Source organism: Eulemur rufifrons, chromosome 16 (genome assembly GCF_041146395.1).
Source record: "Eulemur rufifrons isolate Redbay chromosome 16, OSU_ERuf_1, whole genome shotgun sequence".
Lineage (NCBI taxonomy): Eukaryota > Metazoa > Chordata > Mammalia > Primates > Lemuridae > Eulemur > Eulemur rufifrons.
Window position 1 is genome coordinate 88,603,744 of NC_090998.1, and position 21,372 is coordinate 88,625,115.

Sequence of the window (21,372 nt, forward strand, 5' to 3'; positions counted from 1 at the left end):
GGGCTCCAGCTCGTCCCTGCTTTCCTGGGGCGGGAAGACACGATGCTCTGAGACTGAAGCCTGAGGCTGCTTTTGGAGCAGGGTTTGCAGGGAGGAGGTCACCCTGGTGGTGACCTGGTGGAGTTCCTTGAAATTCTCAGGGGGGTCTCCCACTCGGGCAGCTCTGCCATGTGGGGTGACCTGGGGGTGGAGGTGGGCTCATCCTCCTCTTCCAGGCCAGCCCCTCCTCCCCAGCCCCCACACAGGCTCCCCAGAGTGAGCTCATCCACCTTGTCATGCCTGACTGCCGCTTCAGCCACGGCACAGTCTCCAAAATGTCAAGGTGATTCACTCCCGGGAAAGTCGCCGCTGCGAGGCTGGGTTCTCTGGCATCCTGGTGGTGGGAGAGGACACGCTTGGCCCTCTGGAGCCGTGTCCCATCCTGCGCTGGCAGGAGCTTGACCTGGGGGGTCAGGGCAGGCTGGCAGGTGACCTGAGACACACCTGCTGTTGCCTTAGCTCTGGTGCCTTCCTGGGGAGGCTGGGGCCTTGGACCCACAAGGAGACGCCCTTGATGAAAGGAGAGAGCCTGGGTTTTCAGCACTGCCATGCATTCCCTTGGGTGTTCATTCACCAGAACGTTCAGGAAGCCCACTGCACCAGGCCCTGAGCTGAGTGCTGGTCACAGGGCAGTGAGCCAGGCCGGACCCCTGCCCTTGAGGAGCTCACAGTCTCGTGGGGAAGAGGGGCTGACAGCAGGCCGTGACCATGCAGCGTCTTAGGCGCCATGACAGACGGAAGCCCAGGGGGCTGAGGGAGCCCCGAGGAGGCCCCTGATCCAGCCTGGAGGAGGGGCAGGGAAGTGGAAGGCTTCCTGGGGGAGGTGATGCCAGTTGAGCCTTAAAGGCTCAGGGGACTCGGGGGGGAAGAGCCTCTGCGGCAGGGCTGGCTCACAGAGACCCTGAAGCCTGTCAGAATCCTGCAGTGGGGACCACAAACCACTGGGGTGGCCAGAGGCGCCTCCAGTTCCTGGGAGGGGCTGGAGAAGACTCCCTCTGCTCCTGCTGGCGGGGTTCAGGGTGGGGTCTGGAGTTCTTAACTCACAGCGTGACCTTGGGCAGGCTCCTTAGCTCCCCTCGCTCATGATGAAATGGGGAACAGTGACAAACCTAGCTCTGGGCTCTGGGGAGGGTTAGGTGCGACAGAGCCTGAAGCCTGCACAGCCCCTGCACACAGTAAGTGCTCAATACATGTGCCCTGTTACTAGTATTGCTGCTATTGTTGGGCCCCAGATGGCTCTGTCACAGGACAAAGGGGGATGGTGGGGGCTGAGGCTGCTGAGTTTTCCTGGTGCTAGGAAGGGTCCGGAGAGCAAAGTCTGAACCACCGCGCTGCCCTGTCACCCCAGCCCTGCTGTGCAGGGTCACGGTGAGGTGAGGTGCCTGGCCTGGGTCACACAGGGGTGAAGGGTCCTTAGCCCTCAAATCCGGTCCCCAGCTCTCCTGATTAGGACAGTTCTGTGCTCATCTGGCCTGAGCCTCCCATCTTAGAGAGGGGGGAGTGGAGGTGCAAGGGGTGGGGGCTGCCTGGGTCACCCAGGGGAAGTGGAGGCGCAAGGGGTGGGGGCTGCCTGGGTCACCCAGGGGAAGTGGAGGTGCCGAGGGGTGGGGGCTGCCTGGGTCACTCAGGGGAGGTGGAGGTGCAGAGGGGTAGGGGCTGCCTGGGTCACCCAGGGGAAGTGGAGGTACGGGGGGGGGGCTGCCTGGGTCACCCAGGGGAAGTGGAGGCGCAAGGGGTGGGGGCTGCCTGGGTCACCCAGGGGAGGTGGAGGTGCAAGGGGTGGGGGCTGCCTGGGTCACCCAGTGGAAGTGGAGGTGCCGAGGGGTGGGGGCTGCCTGGGTCACCCAGGGGAGGTGGAGGTGCAGAGGGGTGGGGGCTGCCTGGGTCACCCAGGGGAGGTGGAGGTGCAGAGGGGTGGGGGCTGCCTGGGTCACCCAGGGGAAGTGGAGGTGCCGAGGGGTGGGGGCTGCCTGGGTCACCCAGGGGAGGTGGAGGTGCAGAGGGGTGGGGGCTGCCTGGGTCGGGCTGGACAGAGGCTCCCAGGTGTGGGCTCCCAGGGGCAGAGGCTGAGCCTGCTGCTTCCCCACGCCCCTCACACAGGCCTGGTGCAGGGCCACTCTCCAGGAGACGCTGGGAACCGGGTGGCTGAGACAGGGCATGAGGGGGCATCTTCTTTCCCGAGTGGCAGGGGATTTCCCCAGAGCCCTCTGGGCCAGCAAGCCCCCCACGCCCCGGGACCCTAGCTCGCAGTCCTGCTGAGGGGGAGGAGGGGCTGTGGCCTGCAGGAACCCCTGGCCACGGCTTGGAGGAGGAGGAAAAGCTACTCCCCTCTGGCTGGCAGAGGCCTAGCAGAGGGCAGGGGAGGGGGCTGCATGCTGAAAACCTGAGAGGCGGAGAGGAGGCTGCTCCTGAAGCCAGGCAGGGGACGCGAGGGCAGGAGGGCAGGATCCTTCGTGCTAACTGGGTGGCCTCTCCCCACGGTCCCCAGGTCCCCATCCAAGCACCAGCAAAGCCACTGGCTGGAGTAAACCCTGAGGGAAGCTTTTCTTCTCTTGTCTGTAGGCCCAGCTGAGGCCAAAGTCCAGGCCAGAGAGAGGGCAGGGCTGGGCTCCGACTCAGGGCCTGGGTGGCCCAGGAGGGGCTGTGGCCTCCCTCCCTGGCCTCAGTGCCGATGTCCCAGGCGGGATGGCAGCCGTGGCCAGGGCCTGGGGTCTGCGGGGAGCCGGGCTTGGGAGCAGGCCGCAGTCGGGCCTGGGGAGCGACCGCCTTCTCCTGGAGCGAGGCCTCAGTGATCTCTTCCTGTCCCTATCTGTGTCTGTGCCTGTCTCTCTGGGCCCCTCCACCTCCCCTGCTCCCTCTCCTGTCCCCCCCCCCGCCCCCAACTCTGCATCTCCCACACCCTCCGTGTCTGTCCTCCCTGAGCCCGTTCCACTCTCTCTCGTGTCTCTCGTCCTCATCCTTCTGTGTCCCGGCTGTTTCTTGCTGTCTGTCCTCTGTCCTCCGTTTGTATCTCTGGTCTGTCCCTGCCTCCTTCCTTGCCTCATTTCTGCCTCTGTATCCCTCTGTCTCTGTCTCTGCCTCCTCCTCTGTCTCTGCATCTCCCTGTCTCTCCTGATGTCTCCCTGCTGGACCCTCTCCGTCTCCCCTCTCCCCACCCACTGTCCCCCCTCCCTGTCCCTGTCCTCTCCTCCCGTTGGTCACAGGTGGGCTCCTTCTTCATGATCAACCTGTGCCTCGTTGTCATAGCGACCCAGTTCTCGGAGACCAAGCAGCGGGAGCACCGGCTGATGCTAGAGCAGCGGCAGCGCTACCTGTCCTCCAGCACGGTGGCCAGCTACGCCGAGCCCGGCGACTGCTATGAGGAGATCTTCCAGTACGTCTGCCACATCCTGCGCAAGGCCAAGCGCCGCGCCCTGGGCCTCTACCAGGCCCTGCAGAGCCGGCGCCAGGCCCTGGGCCCAGGGGTCCCTGCCCCCACCAAGCCCGGGCCCCACGCCAAGGAGCCCAGGCACTACAGTAAGTGGCCCTGCCCGTCAACCGGGGACGCAGAAGGGCGCTGTGTGCAAAGGTGTCGCACCTGCCCTGCCAGGAGAGGAGTCCAGACTTCTCAGGTTTCAATTCACACTTGGCCGTTTCCTTCACAGCCCTCCCTGCCCTCTCCCTTCCCAGTCACCTGCCAGAGCCTGCCGTGGGCCAGCCCTGCGGTCGGGGGACTCAGGCCTTGCCCTGAGGAATTCCTTTGGATCCCCCTGTGTGTAGACATGGACTCTGCCCTGGGATCCACACTTTCAAGAAATGAACAACTTTCTGTCCTCAGTCTTGTAAAACTAAAATTCTTCCCCCACCGCAGCCCGCCTCGCCGCGCTCTGGGTTCCCGTTGCCATCTCCTGCTCCGCACCCGCACCTGAGCAGCGACGTTGGGCGGCTGGCCCAGGGGCCGTGGGCCTGCCCACAAAGGCGTGGCATGGTGGGGACACACTCCACCCTGCACTCTGTGCCCCCCCACTGCCCAGGCTCCGCTGTGGATGGGAGTTTCTGGGCGTTAGATTTTCAGCCTGGGACGGGCTCTCTCGCTCATTACCACATCTGTTCCAGCAAAGTGCTCTGTGCCCCTGACCTTGAGCAGGCCTGGCTCCTGGCTGTAAAGTGAGGCTAGGGGCCCCTAGCCATGGGAACCACCCACCTCAGGCCCTGCTGCGGAAAGCCCTGCTCTTCTAGCTCTTACGTCCTGGGAGTCAGATTCCTGGGAGGTGGGCAGGAGGATCGTCCTCAGAGCTGCCACCCACCCATCCTCGGGTGCCAGCCGTCCAGGTGTGGTCTTGGACGAGGCCTCAGGCCACTGTGGGCTGGCCCAGCGTCTGGGCAAGGCTGGCACCTGCCTTTCGGGGGGTAGGGGGGAGGCGTGTTTACTTAGGGGGGCTTCCTACTGCCCCCCTGCCCCCCGGGAACTTGTGTGGAGGGAAGTCCCAGGGGAGCTTCTAGAGGAAGGCCTTGCCCCTGGCCCGGGTGTCTGTGCCTCATCCTCTCCCTGGGAAACAAGAGTCAGTGCAGCCCGGGTTCAGGGTGGGGCAGCGAGCGGGGCTGGGCAGGGCTTGGACCTGTCCTCCAGGCTGAGGTGGGACCGAGTCCTGGGCTTCTGGCCGCCTGCCCCAAGCTCAGGGGGAATTGCTCAGGGGTTGGGGTGTTTGCAGGCAAGTATGAACATGAAGGGCCGCCTTCTGTGCTTTTCTTTCCCTTTAATGTTACTTTTTTTTGCTTACACAAGCAAAAGCAAAATGTGTTTATTCTAGGAACATATAGAAATACATAAAGAAGAAGTAAATCAGGCATAAATCAGGCAGAGGGAGACCTCTCTGGCACCTCTTTGAAATGGTTCACGATCACAGAACTGAGTCCAAGGCCAGCCCAGGCCCCCTGAATGATTCCTGGGCAGCAAAGGGGGTGAACGTTCCCTCCCTCCTGTTGGCCCCCCACACACTCCCTGCACCCCTCCTGCGCTCATCCTGGGGGCGTCCAGAGGGAGGGCCTGGGAAGCAAGCCCTGTGCCCAGGCAGGAGAATTGAACATGCCACGGCCACCTTGGCCTCCTCCGTGTGGGTCTGTCTCCTTCAGAATCACATCCAGTCCCCACGCTCCTTGACTGGAGCTCTGGGAGGCTTTGCTCAGTGACTGACCCAGAGCCTTGGTCGGGAGTGATGGGCTGTCCACGTGGACGCGCGTGCCAGGCACTGTGCCGGACCGTCACACGTGTCAATGGCGAGAATCCTCCCACAGCCCGCTAGGGGCGCTCCTGTCCCCTTCCACACAGGGCAGACAAGGCCCACAGAGGCGAAGCCATTCCACCCAGAACCCCCCCTCGGGGCCTCCCGTCCTGCCAGGCGACTGTGGGCTGTGGGAGCCCAGCGCGTGGGGCTGCGTCCCAGGGGTGGGCACCGACCAGCCCCTCTTTGCTTTTCAGAGGTGTGCCCGCGACACAGCCCCCCGGACCCGACGCCGCATGCCCTGGTGCAGCCCATCTCCGCCACGCTGGCCTCGGACCCTGCCAGCTGCCCCCACTGCCAGCACGAGGCAGGCCGGCGGCCCTCGGGCCCGGGCAGCACCGACTCCGGCCAGGAGGGCTCGGGCTCCGGCGGCTCCGGTGGTGGCGAGGACGAGGCGGATGGGGATGGGGCCCGGAGCAGCGAGGACGGGGTGTCCTCGGGACTGGGGAAGGAGGACGAGGAGGAGCAGGCGGAGGGGGCGGCCCAGCTCTGTGGGGCCGTGTGGCGCGAGACACGAGCCAAGCTGCGGGGCATCGTGGACAGCAAGTACTTCAACCGCGGCATCATGATGGCCATTCTGGTCAACACCGTCAGCATGGGCATCGAGCACCACGAGCAGGCCAGTGCGCGCGGTGCCGTCTCGGGGCTGGGCGTGGGGGGAAGGGCGGGGCCCCCAGACCCCTGCCAGGCCGGGCTTGTGCATCTGTCTTTCCGCCCTGGGGCTGGGTCCAGTTCATCACGTGACCTTGGTGCCCGGCCCAGGGCCGAGCGCAGAGGACGGAGGGGCTCAGGTGTCTGCTGAGAACGGATGAGTGAACGAGCGAAGCCTGACACGGCCAGACCTCTTGGGGCTTCTTTTCTTCCTAAGCCGCTCAGCCTGGACACCAAGGCACCCACAGACAGTCCCTGCCAGTCTCTGCCTGATGTGACTTCTGTTCCTCACCTCTCTCCCTGAGCCTGTCTGTTGTCCCCAGACAGCGGGAGTGACCTTTCCAGAGGGCCAGTCCAGTTGGGCTCTCCCCTGCCCCCAAACTTCCAGCACTCCCACTGACTATACCACTGACACTCAGGGCCCCTCCTCCATGTGCACGGCCTACCTTCACCAGGTGGGGCATCCTCCTGTCCCATCTCAACGACTCCACCCCCAGCCCCACGGCACTGAGCGTGGCCCTGAGTTGGCCTGGTGTCGGCTCTCCCCATCTCTGTCCTCGGCAGTCCTGTGGTCTGGGTGCAGGGCACAGGGGTGCTGGCTGGGCTGTGCCCCAGGCCCCCAGGCCATCGGCAGGACTGCTGGGGCTCCCACGTGAGAGGAGTTCAGAGAAGGGGGACTCACGGGGATAGATGGTACATAGGGGAGGGGACAGGTTCCAGGAGGTGGCAGGAGCTCGGGGAGGATGTGAACGAGAGGAGAGGAGGGCACCTGTGGGGATGCAGGGGGGAGGGGCCACACCAGGGGGTGACAGCCTGGATGGCAAGTCCAGTCCTGGCTCCATTTGGAGACGCACCATTTTCCAGCTCCTACCATGCACCAGCCCCCGGGTGGGAGGGCTCTGGACCCACACCCCGCCCTGGGAGGGCACCCCCTGTGGCAGCTGGCAACCCCGAGGCCCAGGGAGGAGAAGTCACTGGCCTGAGGTCCCACAACCAGGCAAGGGTTTGGGATTGTCACATCCCCTTTGCTTCCCTGCTGCCCTCTTTCTGCGAGGCCGCCCCCCAGCCCACCACCCCGGTGGGGGCCACATTCTCATTTCTCTCTTCATTAGCTCACCAGGCACAGGCTCCATTCAATTTACTTAAATGCGGCCCCTGGGGCTGCTGCGACACTCTGTTCAGAGCTGCTGGTTTGCCAGCCATGCCAGCTTAATTAAGAAGGTCTCCGGGGAGGGCTCTCTGCAGGGTAAAGCTGGAGAGACAGCTTGCCTAGAGGCCAGCCTCTGGCCCGTGCCTGACCCCGCCTGCCAGGGGGCAAAGACCCCACTGGGAACAAGTGCCTTTGGACTGCTGGCTCCAGTCTCTGTGCAGAGCAGCACCGAGAGGCCTGTGACAGCCCTGCTGCACCAGAGCCTGGGCACTGTCCTTGCCAGTGGCTTGCTGGAACCAGCCTGTGAAAGCCAATTTTCTAACAGTCAGGAATTTTGCAAGCCAGTTGTTACACAGTTGGTAGCTTGAAATCGACCATGGAGGGAATATTTACACCATGGAAATTGGCAAGTGCTACAGATCAGGGCTATTTTTCAGAGGCCTGTTTGCCAGCGTACTGCTTGTCCCTGCCTTCTCACCCATCCCCATCCGAGGGGACACCACAGCCAGAGCAGCTCTGCCCTCTGGGTGCAGCCTCTCCTTCTGCCCTCCAGCCAGGCCACACGTGGTCCCTGCCCAAACCTCCTCAGGGTCTCCCTGTCTGGCCTGTCCCCCTCACTCCTTCTGCCACATCCTGCCTGAGCAACTGCTCTAACCACGGATCTGGCAGAGCCTCTGCCCTGGGGCACGGCAGGCATCACGTGTGCTGAAGTGGCTGTCAGCCGAGGCCCCCCAGGCTGAGAGAGGCTGTTCTCACTGCTCATCTTCTGCCCAGTCACAGAGCCCACCTCGGTCTCCTCATCTGCCAGGCAGGTGCCGTCGCTGTGTGCCGTTCCTTCCCAGGGATGGGCCACTGTTTACTGAGCACCTGCCCCGTGCCAGGCTCTGGTACCAGTGAGCCCAACCGCCCTCGAGGCAGGGGTACTCCCTTGTCACCCCCACACCCTCCAAAAGCCCCTGCTCAGGGAGGCAAAATTGATCACTCAAAGTTTGGGTCCAAGCCTGGTTCTGCTGTTGACCAGTAGGGTGGCCCTGGGGGGTCACGTGGCCTCCCTCGGCTGGTGTCCTCACCTGTAGATGGGCACCTGGACCCCCTCTTGCGGAGAGGCTGGGCGGGCTACACGTGTAAGGAGGCTGGTACGCAGTAGGTGCTCAGTAATCAGTGGTTACTTCTGAGCCTTTGGTTTGAACCGACACCACCACCCGGATGGGTTTGCCCTGCGCTGTCTGGAGCCTCAAAAAATTAATTAAAGAAAAAGTGAGGGGGAGGCAGAATTTCTAAAATGTTCTTTTTAAATCAGCTCCGGTGACAGCCATTGTTTGGCTGGCTCCGCGCAGGGCCTGCCTGGGGCCCGCTGGTATTTTCGCTGCGCTCCCTCGGCGCCCAGACATTGCTCCGCGGGAACGCGCCGCCCCCATGTTTATTTTGAGCAGCCTGTCTGAGGTGGCACCCGAGGAGAGAGGTGGCCCAGGGCCGCTGAGGGGGGCGCAGGGAGAGACGGGGAGGAGGAGAAGGCGGGTGAAGGCGCACAGCCCCCCTCCTGCGGGGGTGGCCACAGCCCGGGGAGGCGGCACCCAGGCCCTGCCATGCCCTGCACCCCACCGGCCGACAGGGCGCTCTGTGAGCCACCGAGGGGGGAGGAGTCGAGGGCGTGGCATCTATCAGTTGGGGCTGGTCCCTACCTGTGGTCACAGGGTGCTTGAATGAGAGGTGAGATTGCAGGTGCCCCAGGCCTTTAGGGCGGCGACTGCTGCCGAAATCACGGGGCGTCAGCAGAGAAGGCACACTCCCCTGGGCCCCTCGCCCAGCGGGCGCTCTTCCTGGCAGGGACTGGCAGGAGGTGGCGGGTGAAAGGGGGGCCAGCCAGGCAGGGGCCTGCGTGTGGCTCATGAAGGCTGAGATGGTGCTGGGGTCCCCATCCCCGGATAGCCCGGAGGTGGTGGCCTATGTAGTCTGCGGTTGAGGCTGCGTGTTAGACAGGTGGGACAGGTCAGCTGGGGTGGCCGGGTCTCTAGGGAGGCCAGATTCCTTCATCATCGCTGCTGTGACAGTGCCAAAGCTCTTCCTGTGTGATCCTTCAGCAATCCTGGGGAACAGGCAGCGGGGGGCCTTATCCCTGCTGGGCAGATGGGGAAACTGAGGCTCAGCGAGGTGAAATGGCATGCCCAGGGCTCCCAGGTGAGCGGCTGGCAGAGCTGGGCTCCCAGGTGCCGGGGTCAGCGGTGGACAGTTGAATTGGAGGTGAGGGGACCTGGGTCGGGAAGACATTGCTCCTAGGAACGGTGCCTGGCTTAGCTTCTCCCTCTCTCTGCACACACCCGTCCGAGCCCATGACTCCTCCCAAGCTGGGCATGGCCACCCTGCGGCCACGTCCTGTCCTGGAATTGGAGGATGGACATCAAGTTAGAGAACAAAACAGGACAGGGCTTCATGGCAGCAGGGCAGGGTGCAGGGAACCTCCTGGGGTTGGGCAGACCCCAGGCCAGGGCATGGCTACTGGCCTCAGTTCCCAGGGGACTGCATTCAGGGCAGGCTCTTTTCTCCCTTCAGCAGCCCCTAAACTGTCAAATCACTGTCGACCCAGGGCTGGGGTGACTCTCGGAAGAGAAAGAGGGGGCAGCTTAGTGGCTGTCCAGCTTTGTGGGGGCCCAAGGTAGATAGGCACCCATGTGGGCAGCAGCCAGGGAAGGCTTCCTGGAGGTGGTGGCACTGGAAGTGGCTCTTGAAGGATTACCAGGAGTTCATCAGTGAGACAGAGGGACAGATGAGGGGACCAGGAGCATAGGCAACCCCCAAAGGACCCTGAGCCCCTGAGAAGGATGTGCACAAGGGGCTGGGCCGACAGTGTAGGAGGCCAGGAGGGCTGTTCATCTGCAAAGGACTTTGAGGCTGGCTTTATCCTTTAGGGCAGTGGGGAGCCACAGAAGGCTTCTGAGCAAGTGACATGGCTGTGCTGAATGGAAGGGGATGGGGGTGAGGCCAGAGGGAGGACACCTGGGTTGAAGATCTGCCTTCACCACTGCCTGGCCATGATCCTGGGCAGCCACTTCCCTCTGAGCCTCAGGTTCCCTGTCTGTGAAATGGGAATAATTTAGGGCTGTCTGAGGCCCAGCGCACCTGGCCCACGAGAGAGGCTTAGCCAACATGAGCTGCCATTAGTATCATGGGGAATTCTGCTAGGCTGGAGAGGTTCCTGGGGGCCAGCTTGGAGACCCCCCCAGCCTTATTTACCCTTGCAGAAATGGCTGGAGGCCGGGCAGCCCAGTGCCACCCAAGCCTGGCATCGGGCATGGACGTGCTGGCTTCACCTGTGGCCTAACCTGTTTTTACCTGCCCGTTGGCACCTGCCCTTTCAGTGGGCGGGTCTCTGCCGTCCATCTGTCTGCCTGCTCTTTGTATGTCTCTCTCACTTTCTGGCGGTATCTCTGACTCCCACTGTGTCACAGTGCAGTTGTCTTGGTCCGTCTTCATGTCTGTGTCCGTGTTTTTCTGTGTCACTGCCTGTCCACACCGCCTCTGCCGCTCACTCCCGCTTCTGCACTTGTCTGTGTGTCTGTCTCTCTCCGTCTCTGCCCTGTCCCTTCCCAGACACCCTCCCTCCTGGGCTCTCACTTGCTGTGTCTATATTCCTCTGCGTGTCCCTCTCCACCCCGTCTCTCTCCCGGAAAAATGCTTGCGGGAGTGATGGATGGCCCATTAGGAAAAGATGAGCAGGTGCGCTCAATGGAGAAACAGCTGTTGCGAGGGAGGCGGGAGGCGGCGCTGACCTTTCGTGAGCCCGTGGCTGCGCGCCTCGCATCGGTGCGGGAGCGTGTGCCGCGTGTGCGGCCGGGCCGGCTGATTGCCATCATGGGCTGTCAGCCGCCACATTTTTCATCTCCGGACATTGTTTGGTGGGCTGGGAAATTGGTGCTCTGAGCAGCATCTGGGTCCTGGCTCAGCCAGGACGCTGGCCCGGCCCCTCCCCACACAGGGGCCCCTCTCAGGGTCCCGCTCTCCTTTGGGGACCATTTTGTGAGTCAAATGTAATTACAGATGGAAATGGGCCCTTCTCCTTTTATCTGGGCTTGAGAGGAACTGGCAGTTTTATTAGATTTCCCAGGCACCAGGCGGGAAGCTGATGGTTGAGTTATTATTTTTTTTCTTCTCCTTTTAACCTATATGGAATCAATGTCAGGTCCCTGAGGTTCCCTGTCGCTCAGCCGAGGTCCTGGGCTAGGAGTGGGCCGTGCTTTTGACACGGCCCACTGCCTGGACACCCTTCTCTCCTCTCTGTCATCCACTCCCTGTCAGCTTTTAAGTCTGCTGAGATGTCACTTCCTCCAGGAGCCCTCCCGGCCGCGCGAACACTGTTCCCCTGAACCACCCTACCCTCCCCGGTATCAGCACGCGCCGGCTTGGTATGTCAGCTGGGTTCGCTGTGCTTTGCTACCAGAGCGTGAGCTTCTCCAGGGCAGGGACCATGCCCCGACTCATTCGCCACTGCCCACCCTGGGTGGCACAAGCCCAGCACATCGTGGGCACTCGGATCTGTGGAATGCATGTGGGAATGAATGAATGAATGGATGAGTTTGGGCAGGGTTTCTGGGTGGTATAATGGGACGGAAGTTGGAGTCCGACTTGGTTCAGTGCCCCACCCTGCCACATCCTTGCTGGGTGGCTCTGGGCAAGTCATTTCATGTCTCAGTTTCCCCAGCCTCGGTTTCCTCATCTGTAAAATGGGTACCATAATACCTCCCTCCATGTGCACCATCAGCATCATTTCCAAATTCATGGAAGGTCAGCCCTGTGGACTTCCCCAACCCTCACTATCTCAGTGGACCTCTCAGGACCCCGAGGTGGCAGATTGAGAGGTCCCCAAGGCCATCGTGCATGGGGCAGTGGGGAGACTGAGCTCCGGAGAGGACACTGACCTTCCAGGCTCACGCAGCCAGGGTGGGTGTCCAGAGGGGATCCACGGTGGCCCCTGGCCTGACCGGGTCTCCATTCCCCACCCTATGCCCCGCAGCCCGAGGAGCTGACCGACGTCCTGGAGATCTGCAACGTGGTCTTCACCAGCATGTTTGCCCTGGAGATGATCCTGAAGCTGGCCGCCTTCGGGCTCTTCGACTACCTGCGCAACCCCTACAACATCTTCGACAGCATCATCGTCATCATCAGGTATCCCTCCCACCCGCCCAGCAGCAGGGGGCTGAGGAGGGGGACTTCTTGCGCAGACCCCAGCCAGCACACAAAGTACATAAGACAAGGGAAACCCAGTACGCTGAAACACAGTGATCAAAAGAGCAAAGCATTGTGGTTTAGCAATATACGTGCTTCTGGAGTAATGTGTTAAATAGCAGGATCTAGCACTGGGCTTGTGACTGCCATTATCCCAAAGAGGGGATGAGCATGAATAATACTGAGAAATATCGGCATCAATTGGCACGTGACATGAAGAGATACGTCATTGCAATTGCCCACAAGGTCATAGGTACTGCTAATTCTCTGTTTACATGCATAATCAAAAGAAATCTCAAAGAGGACAGTGACATTCATGGACCTCCTGGACTGTAGCCATAGACTTCTTGGGGGATCCATGGACTCCAGGTTAAGAGCCCCTGATTTAGCTGGTGCCACAGAGCAGCAACCAACATATTGTTGGATAGATGAATGCCTGAATGGAAGCTCTCTGTCTCTCTGTCCTCCCCTTCTTCCTCTGCCCTCCTCTCCTCCTGGGCTCCCACTGATCCCTCCACCTGCCCCCACCCCTGCCTGCCCCACTGGGCGCAGCATCTGGGAGATCGTGGGGCAGGCGGACGGCGGCCTGTCGGTGCTGCGGACCTTCCGGCTGCTGCGCGTGCTCAAGCTGGTGCGCTTCATGCCGGCCCTGCGGCGCCAGCTCGTGGTGCTCATGAAGACCATGGACAACGTGGCCACCTTCTGCATGCTGCTCATGCTCTTCATCTTCATCTTCAGGTGAGCCCCGCCCCTGGGGACCATACCTTTGGAGCTGTGGGCAGGAGCTTGGGGGATGTGGTTGGTTGAAGTCCTCCACCTGGACCTGGGTGGGAGTACTGGCACCATCCCTCAATCCCCTATGGCTCTGGGCAAGCACTCCCCCCCGAGCCTCAGTGTTCACGTCTGTTAAATGGGACCAGCACTGCCCCTCCTCCATCTCCTGGGTTGTCCTGACAATGAAACAAGGTGGATGGGCAGAGGGTTTGGTGCTGTGAGTCCCTTGAACCGTCTTCGTCTCTTCCGTAGCATCCTCGGGATGCACATCTTTGGCTGCAAATTCAGCCTCCGCACGGACACGGGAGACACAGTCCCCGACAGGAAGAACTTCGACTCCCTGCTGTGGGCCATCGTCACAGTGTTCCAGGTGAGTGGCAGCCATGTGTCCATGTGTGTCAGGGGAAGTGATCCTGGCAGTAGGCCTAGGAGGGGTGGGGTTGACAGCCTCCACCCTTCCCTGTAAACTGAGGTTGCCCAGAGCCTAGGCCTGGGCTGGGGTACCCTTGGGCTGACTGTGTCCCCCCAACAGATCCTTACCCAGGAGGACTGGAACGTCGTCCTCTACAATGGCATGGCCTCCACCTCCCCCTGGGCCTCCCTCTACTTTGTCGCCCTCATGACCTTCGGCAACTATGTGCTCTTCAACCTGCTGGTGGCCATCCTGGTGGAGGGCTTCCAGGCAGAGGTGACTGGGGCCCTGGCAGAGGAAGCACCCCCACAAGGCCTGCAAGAGACTGGGCAGGGGAGAGGCAGCCAGCAGGGGAGAGGCAGCCTGCATGGGGGAGGGTTGCAATTCAAACTTCTAGCAGGCCACGTGTCTCCAAAGGAGAGTGTTGCCAATGAGGTGGTGAGCTTCCCATCATAGGAAGCATGCAAATGGAGGCTGCGTCTGGGATCCCTGCCTCTCTCTCAGGGGTATAGGACTAGGCCTCTCTGTCTCTGAGATTCTAAAGCCCCCAAGATCTGGGATTCTGGATCCTACTTCCTGCATTCTCTGAGGCTTTGGGGACACTTGCGGTCAGGCAGATGCGGGTTTGTGGCCTAGATCCTTGTTAGGTTCTTACTTCCCTTTTCTGACCCTCAGTTTCTCCATCTGTAAAATGGAGATAGAAACACTCATTGAAAAATTTAGGAGAGAAGGAGGGAGGGAGGAAGGGAGGGGCGAGCCGACCTGCGTTCCAACGTGAGGGACAATCTCCCAGGGTGATGCCAATCGCTCCTACTCGGACGAGGACCAGAGCTCATCCAACTTGGAGGAGTTTGACAAGCTCCAGGAGGTCCTGGACAGCAGCGGAGGTAAGCAGGCCTCCGTGTGTCACTAGGGGGCCAGAGCTTTCTCCAGAGATCCAGGTGGGGAGGGCACAACATCTGGCTTCCTCCTCCAGCGCAGGCTCAGGGACTGCTAATTCTCTGCGGTTTATTGTTTATGTTCATAATCGAAAGAAATGTTAAATCTCAAAAAGAGGACAGTGACGTTCATGGACCTTGTGGAATCTAGCCACAGGGGCACAGCAGCCATTGTGCCCCTCCACACAGCGTGGTCTCTTGGTTGGAGCCTTGGATGCGGCCTGGGTTCTGGTCCTGCCTGAGACCACTGGGCAGCTTGGAACAAGCCCCCCTCAAGCCAAGTCCAGGGTCCTTCTTGGTGACCAGGGCAGACGTGTCTGCCTGTTTCCTGCAGTGGGATCGGGAGTGAGGTGCCCATGCTGGTGAAGCTCCAGGCTGGCCCTGAACACTGAGGCAAGGGGTCCACACACCCCTAAATAAAGCTGAGAGCCCTGCAGGTGGGGTGCAGGGGAGGCACGTGTGTTGGGTGCAACCGGGAAGACTTCTTGGTGGTAGAAGTCTCGTCAGAAAAGCTCTCCATTTCTGTTTCGTCCATGTCTGTTTCTGTCTCATGGCTTCCCTTGCTCCTCTTCTGTCTGTCTGCCGTCTGTCCCACTCTCTGTCCCCATCTCCCTTCTCCAGACCCCAAGCTCTGCCCAATCCCCATGACCCCCAATGGGCATCTGGACCCCAGCCTCCCACTGGCTGGGCATCTGGGCGCTGCTGGGGCTGTGGCACCGGCCCCCCGCCTCTCACTGCAGCCAGACCCTGTGCTGGTGGCCCTGGGCTCCCGAAAGAGCAGCGTCATGTCTCTGGGGAGGATGAGCTATGACCAGCGCTCCCTGGTGAGTCCTTGTGGGGTGCTCTGGGTGGGTATTGCCTGCTGGAGTGTGTGTTGAGGACCCTGAAGAGAAGTATCTGCCAGTCCAGCCACTCTGGTCCCAGGCTTAAGGCACTGGACTGCCCAGCCCAAACCAGGCAGGGACCATGTCTGTTGCATTTCTGGGAGCCCAGTGCCAGAGCAGGTGCTGGCAGTCAGGAATGAATGAATAGATGGTGTGTGTGGGGGGGGTCTGGTGCAGAGAACTGGGTTTTCGTCTTGGCAGCAGTGTATAGATAAGGAGCTGGGCTTTGGGCCTGGGCAGACTTGAACTTGAGTCTGGCCTCTGCCACCTCCAAGCTGTGTGGCAATGAGCAAATTACTGCCCTTCTCTGAGCCTGTGTCTTTGGTAGCAGGAGGGGATGTAAGCTCCCAGTAGATGTGCCCATGTGTCCCTGTGGTTGTGGATGGAGTGACAGGACAGGGAGAGGACCCCTGGGGTCTAGTCTGTACCTTAATCGCTGGCTGGGCAGGTGGCCCTCTCAGAGCCGCAGCGGGGCAGAGGGCTGCCTTCAATTGCCCCGGTGGTTAGTTTGCGTGTGGGGCGCTGACCCAAGCCGCGGGCCTCCTCCCAGTCCAGCTCCAGGAGCTCCTACTATGGGCCGTGGGGCCGAAGCGGGGCCTGGGCCAGCCGCCGCTCCAGCTGGAACAGCCTCAAGCACAAGCCACCGTCGGCCGAGCATGAGTCCCTGCTGTCGGCGGAGCGCGGCGGCGGCAGGGCCTGCGAGGGCGCCGGGGACGAGGCGCTGCCGCGCGCTGTGCCCCTGCACGCCCCGCACACACACCACGCGCATCACGGGCCGCACCTGGCGCACCGTCACCGCCACCACCGCCGGACGCTGTCCCTCGACACTAGGGACTCGGTGGACCTAGCCGAGCTGGTGCCCACCGTGGGCGCCCACCCCAGGGCCGCCTGGAGGGCGGCGGGCCTGGTCCCGGGTCACGAGGACTGCAACGGCAGGATGCCCAGCATCGCCAAGGATGTCTTCACCAAGATGGACGACCGCAGGGACCGCGGGGACGACGAGGAGGAGATCGACTATGTGAGTGCGGCCGGGCGCAGGGGACCCAGAGAAGCACGACTGTGACAGAAGGGGCGGGGCCGAGGGGCGGGGCCGGAGGGGATAGGGCTTCAGGTGAGTGAGGCAGGAGGGGCGGGGCCAGGACTGCTGACACCTGAGCTGGGAGAGAAGCCCTCCCAGCCTGCTCTGGGTGGGGCGAGAGTTCGGGGGTCATCCAGCACCTCCAGTTTGCTGCATGGCCGGCGTGGCGGGGATGGGCAGCTCTGCACTGCGCTGACCCTCCTGCGCTCCGTCCTCCCCTGCCAGACCCTGTGCTTCCGCGTCCGCAAGATGATCGACGTCTACAAGCCTGACTGGTGCGAGGTCCGCGAGGACTGGTCTGTCTACCTCTTCTCTCCTGAGAACAGGTGGGCGGGGCCAGGTTTGGGGCGAAGGTTAGAGTAGGAGTGACATCTGTCCCTCTGTCTCTGAGAGGGACAGATCTCTGCAAAGCCAGGCGAGGCCACTGGTGGCACCACTGGAGGATCCTTGTGGCCCAGGGGTGGGAAGTCTGCAGGGCACGGGGCACGTCCAGGCTTTCCTGGGCATCTCCCCTAGTTTAGGCCATCCCTGTGCGGGGCACCAGGTTGGATAGATCTTCAGGTAGCCTGTGGTGCTCACTCCGGAGGGGGCATCAGAAGGCTTCCTGGAGGAGGAGGCCTTTGTGCTGGGCTTTGGAGGCAGATGGCATTCCAGTGGGTACAGCCGGGGTTGTGCAGAGGCGGAAGCTGGTCCAGGTGGAGAGAGCAGCCTGAGGGAGGGTCTGGGGGTAGAAGCAGAGGGTGTCAGGCATTGTGGTGTCCTTGTGACAGGGGTCAGGGATCTGGGCCAGTGTTTGTAAAGCCGTGAGTGCCAGGGCAAGGTGGGTGCCCTCCATGGTGTGGGTGTGTGTTCCACGGGGGCAGCTCCAGGTGAGCACCCTGAGCAGATGGAAAGTTGCCCTGTTGTGTGGCCAGAGCAGATGAGAGGGGTCACTGCCTCTAGGCCTGGTCTGTACTCGTGCCTGGGCCCCTGCCTCCCTCCTGACACTCACACGGCCCCCTGACCTCCCTGCCCAGGTTCCGGGTTCTGTGTCAGACCATCATTGCCCACAAGCTCTTTGACTATGTCGTCCTGGCCTTCATCTTCCTCAACTGCATCACCATCGCCCTGGAGCGCCCCCAGATAGAGGCTGGCAGCACTGTGAGTGGCTGCTGCCCTTGGGCAGGGCAAGGGGCCAGGCAAAGGGACAAGACACTGGGCCTTCCGGGGGCAGCGTGCCAGGGCTGAGGGGGCTGGGAGCTCAGCAGGCTCACCGAGCGCCATGGAGGGGAGTGTGGCAGGGAACTTGCCTCCAGAGAAGGTGAAGGCCGCCTTGAACCGAGAAGTGGCAGCCTCTCCTGGATGCCCCTTGGCGGAAGCAGAGGCTGCCCCGGTGGCTGGGCAGTTCTGGGAGCGCCTGGGCCCACATGTGTCCCGTGTCTTTCAGGAACGCATCTTCCTCACGGTGTCCAACTACATCTTCACGGCCATCTTTGTGGGCGAGATGACACTGAAGGTAGCTCCCAGCTTCACCTGGGACCGTTGCCACCCCCAGCTCAGGCCCCTGACCCTGGCCCAGACCCTGCCTCAGCTTGTCACTCTCCTGCCCATCAGCTACGTTCCACACGTGGCCCGGGAGGCCCCCCTGCTGGGTGCCGGCCCCTGGGTTTGGCTCCCGGGACCCAGAGGGCGTCAGCCACCAGGAAGGCGAAGGCAGGGGCACTGACTGTGTAATGGAGGTGCCTTCTGGAGGTGTGGGCGCGGAGGAAACCTCCCGTCTGGAACGCTTCCCAGAGCGGTGGCTTTAAATTGGGTTTGCCAGATGTGCCTGGAGACCCTAATGGGGCGGTCTCCTGGGCCCTGGCCCCGCCCTCAGAGGGGCGTCCCGCAATGGCCCCTGCTCTCCCTTCCTCGCCCCCCAGCCACCTGCCAGACCCGCCGCCTCCGTCACCCCGCCCCTCCCGGAGCTCGACCTGACTCGCCCCGCCCCCTCGCCGCTGCCGGCCTCACACTCCTTGGGCGGAGTCCGGCTGGCCCCGCCCACCGCCCCGCCCCTTCCCGCGGCGGCCCGCCTGACCCCCGCCCGCTCCCACCCCAGGTGGTCTCGCTGGGCCTGTACTTTGGCGAGCAGGCCTACCTGCGCAGCAGCTGGAATGTGCTGGACGGCTTCCTTGTCTTCGTTTCCATCATCGACATCGTGGTGTCCGTGGCCTCTGCCGGGGGAGCCAAGATCCTGGGGGTCCTCCGGGTCCTGCGGCTCCTGCGCACCCTACGCCCCCTGCGGTGAGGACCCCTCCCCTGCGGAGCCGGTGGATGTCGCTGCACTGTACAAGGAAGCCACTGGGGTCTAAGTGGGCCCCTCACTCTGGCCCACCCCACCCACTCAGTCCTCCAATAGCGCGAGCCAGGCACCGTGGGCCTTGCTCCTGGGGGAGGAACCTGCAGACCCCGGGGGTGGGGCATGCTGGAAGAGCAGGACTGAAAGTGGCTCCCCAGTACTGCCACCCACTCTGTGTGTCCCCGAGTGGCTCCCTGCCATTTCTGGGAGTCGATCTCTAGACTAGGGTGTGGTGTGGACCCCAGGGGGACTGGGCACAGTGAGGGCTAAGGGCAAGTGCCCCCGACGGCATGGCCTGCTGTGTATGTAGATCTGGGGCCTGGGTCGCAGCTCACCGCCTGTTCTGAATCTGGGCAGCCTGGCTGCTTTCTGTACATTCCCTGCCACTCCTCATACCCTAGGGGGCTCAGCCCTGGGGGCTCCAGGCTGCATGGGGGCTGCCTCCTGGCCTGGCCTTGGGCTCATGGTGACCCTGGCCCCTCCCTGCCTGCAGCGTCATCAGCCGGGCGCCGGGCCTGAAGCTGGTGGTGGAGACGCTCATCTCCTCCCTCAAGCCCATTGGCAACATCGTCCTCATCTGCTGTGCCTTCTTCATCATCTTCGGCATTCTGGGAGTGCAGGTGACAGTGCCCGGGCTGGTAGGGACCGGAGTAGGCTCTGTGGCCGGGGAAGAGGAAACCCAGCACAACATTCCTGCCCCCCGCTCCGTGCTGGCCAAGCCGGGGGCTCGGGCGGCTCTGGCCAGCAGCTGTGGGCCTTGCCAGCACCAGCTCCCGGTCCCGGGAGGGAGATAGGCACAGGCCCAAATGGCTGAGCACAGGCCCACTGGGTAGATGTGGTTGAGGGGTGGGTCCCTCTTCTGCCTTGTGCCCCCACCCCTGACCAACACCCCAACACCAGCCTTGTCCCTCTTTCCCCCAGCTCTTCAAGGGCAAGTTCTACCACTGTCTGGGCGTGGACACCCGCAACATCACCAACCGCTCTGACTGCATGGCTGCCAACTACCGCTGGGTGCATCACAAATACAACTTTGACAACCTGGGCCAGGTGAGCACTGCCTGCCTATCCCCGATCTGACCCTTGTCCTCAGGGGGTGGGAGGAGTGACATCTCTTCCGTGCCCATGGCCCTGGCATCACCGAACCTGGCTCCAGTCCTGCGCTGCCAGACGGATGCTGTGACTTTCCTCTCCAAGCCTCAGTTTCCTCTTCTGCAAAGTGGGTAGGGTAGCCCTCACCTCACAGATGGCGAAGGGTCAAAGATCCTGTCTTTAGAGTGCCCAGCAAGCACCTGGTACTTGGTAGGTACTTTAGTGAACACTGGTTCCTGGTCCCCACCCTCCACCCAGGGGACCCTGACAAAGAGTTTTAGCGTCAACCAGACCTGGGTGTGAATCCCAGCTCTACCACTTCCTGTAGGTGTGACTTCTCTGAGGCTCACTTTCCCCAGCTGTGAAATGGGGCTGTGACAGCCCGCCAGGCAGGCCGTGGTAGAGGCTAAGTGTATCAAGCCCCTGTCCCGGGGTGGGGGCTCCCTCTCCTGTCACCGCCCTCTGCTCTCCACTCCAGCTGGAAGGCAGCCCCACCCAGTCTCTGCTTTGCTCTTGGTCTCCTTTCTGGGGCCTGCTGGGCTTGACCTGTCTGGGCAGTGCCGCAGGAGAGAGCCCTCGGCTGGCTGCCTGTGAAGAGCCTCCCCCAGCCCCGCAGAGCTGCTCCTGTTTCTTGAGGGCCCACTTGGGTGGCCAGGCGTGACCAGACAGAGGTGCGCCTTGCCCAGGTCACACAGGGAGGAAGCAGGGTCTAGGCCCCCGCCCCCCCCCCCCCCCGCTGTGGGTAGCCCCCAGCTGGATCCCACTGAAGCTCCCCCGAATACCACCTGGGAGGGGCGCCACGGGGCCTTCAGGGGCAGTGAGTGGCCAGAGGGCAGGTGTCAGGGCCCCCCCCCCCCCCCCCCCGTTCTCCAGGAGCAGTGCTTTTTCAGGTTTTTAACAACTCATGGTGGGGTGGGGAAGCCAAGCGGAAGCCAGTGGGGCTTCTCGTGAGCCCAGGGCCAGCCTTGGCGCCAGGCTGGCTCACCCGGAACCCTCAGTGGGGTGTTCGCAGCACCCAGAGCCATCGGAGGGTTACAGCAGGGCCACAGCCCCTCACTGCAGTGGGCCACTTACCAGCTGTCCACCCTTAGGCAAGTTCTACACCGTCTCTGTGTTTCGGTGTCCTCATCTGTCAATGGGGAAAGTGATGGCAGGTCCTTGGAGTGTAGGGGCCTCATGTGCCTCCCTGGCAGGGAGGGCTTCCCCGTGTCCCCTGCCTGCTCCTGGGTCTGAGCCCTTCCAGACACCCTCAGTGCCATTCCCGCCTGGAAGGGAAGGAGGAAGGGTGTGCCCTGGGTGGATGGGAAGGAGGGGCCAGAGCAGGGCCAGAGACCCGTCCCAGAACCCCCGATTCCTGGCCCAGGGAGGCCGGAGCACAGAGGAAGGCATGACCACCTCTGCCTAGGGGAGGGGACTTCCCAAGTAGGACGTGCGACCTCTGGGCAGTCTCTGGTGATGTGGGACTCTTTGGGCTCCCACTGACTACCAGCGTGTTGGGCTCTGCAAGGACAGGACCATAGGCCACGCTCAAGTTCAGTTCAGAAACCCTTATGAGTACC

At 62.4% G+C, this 21,372-nt stretch overlaps 1 protein-coding gene across 1 annotated transcript in view; it reads left to right on the top strand.

Moving 5' to 3' along the window:
* CACNA1I (calcium voltage-gated channel subunit alpha1 I) overlaps nucleotides 1-21,372 on the top strand; it is a 98,492-nt gene that overhangs the window by 58,488 nt on the left and 18,632 nt on the right. The window contains exons 8-22 of the mRNA XM_069491327.1: nucleotides 3,243-3,555; nucleotides 5,498-5,919; nucleotides 12,110-12,261; nucleotides 12,874-13,059; nucleotides 13,348-13,465; nucleotides 13,628-13,783; nucleotides 14,301-14,394; nucleotides 15,067-15,269; nucleotides 15,880-16,347; nucleotides 16,633-16,733; nucleotides 17,424-17,547; nucleotides 17,834-17,902; nucleotides 18,485-18,669; nucleotides 19,218-19,344; nucleotides 19,646-19,771. Coding sequence (XP_069347428.1) covers nucleotides 3,243-3,555; nucleotides 5,498-5,919; nucleotides 12,110-12,261; nucleotides 12,874-13,059; nucleotides 13,348-13,465; nucleotides 13,628-13,783; nucleotides 14,301-14,394; nucleotides 15,067-15,269; nucleotides 15,880-16,347; nucleotides 16,633-16,733; nucleotides 17,424-17,547; nucleotides 17,834-17,902; nucleotides 18,485-18,669; nucleotides 19,218-19,344; nucleotides 19,646-19,771 — 2,844 coding nt within the window. The remainder of the gene's footprint in view (nucleotides 1-3,242; nucleotides 3,556-5,497; nucleotides 5,920-12,109; nucleotides 12,262-12,873; nucleotides 13,060-13,347; nucleotides 13,466-13,627; nucleotides 13,784-14,300; nucleotides 14,395-15,066; nucleotides 15,270-15,879; nucleotides 16,348-16,632; nucleotides 16,734-17,423; nucleotides 17,548-17,833; nucleotides 17,903-18,484; nucleotides 18,670-19,217; nucleotides 19,345-19,645; nucleotides 19,772-21,372) is intronic.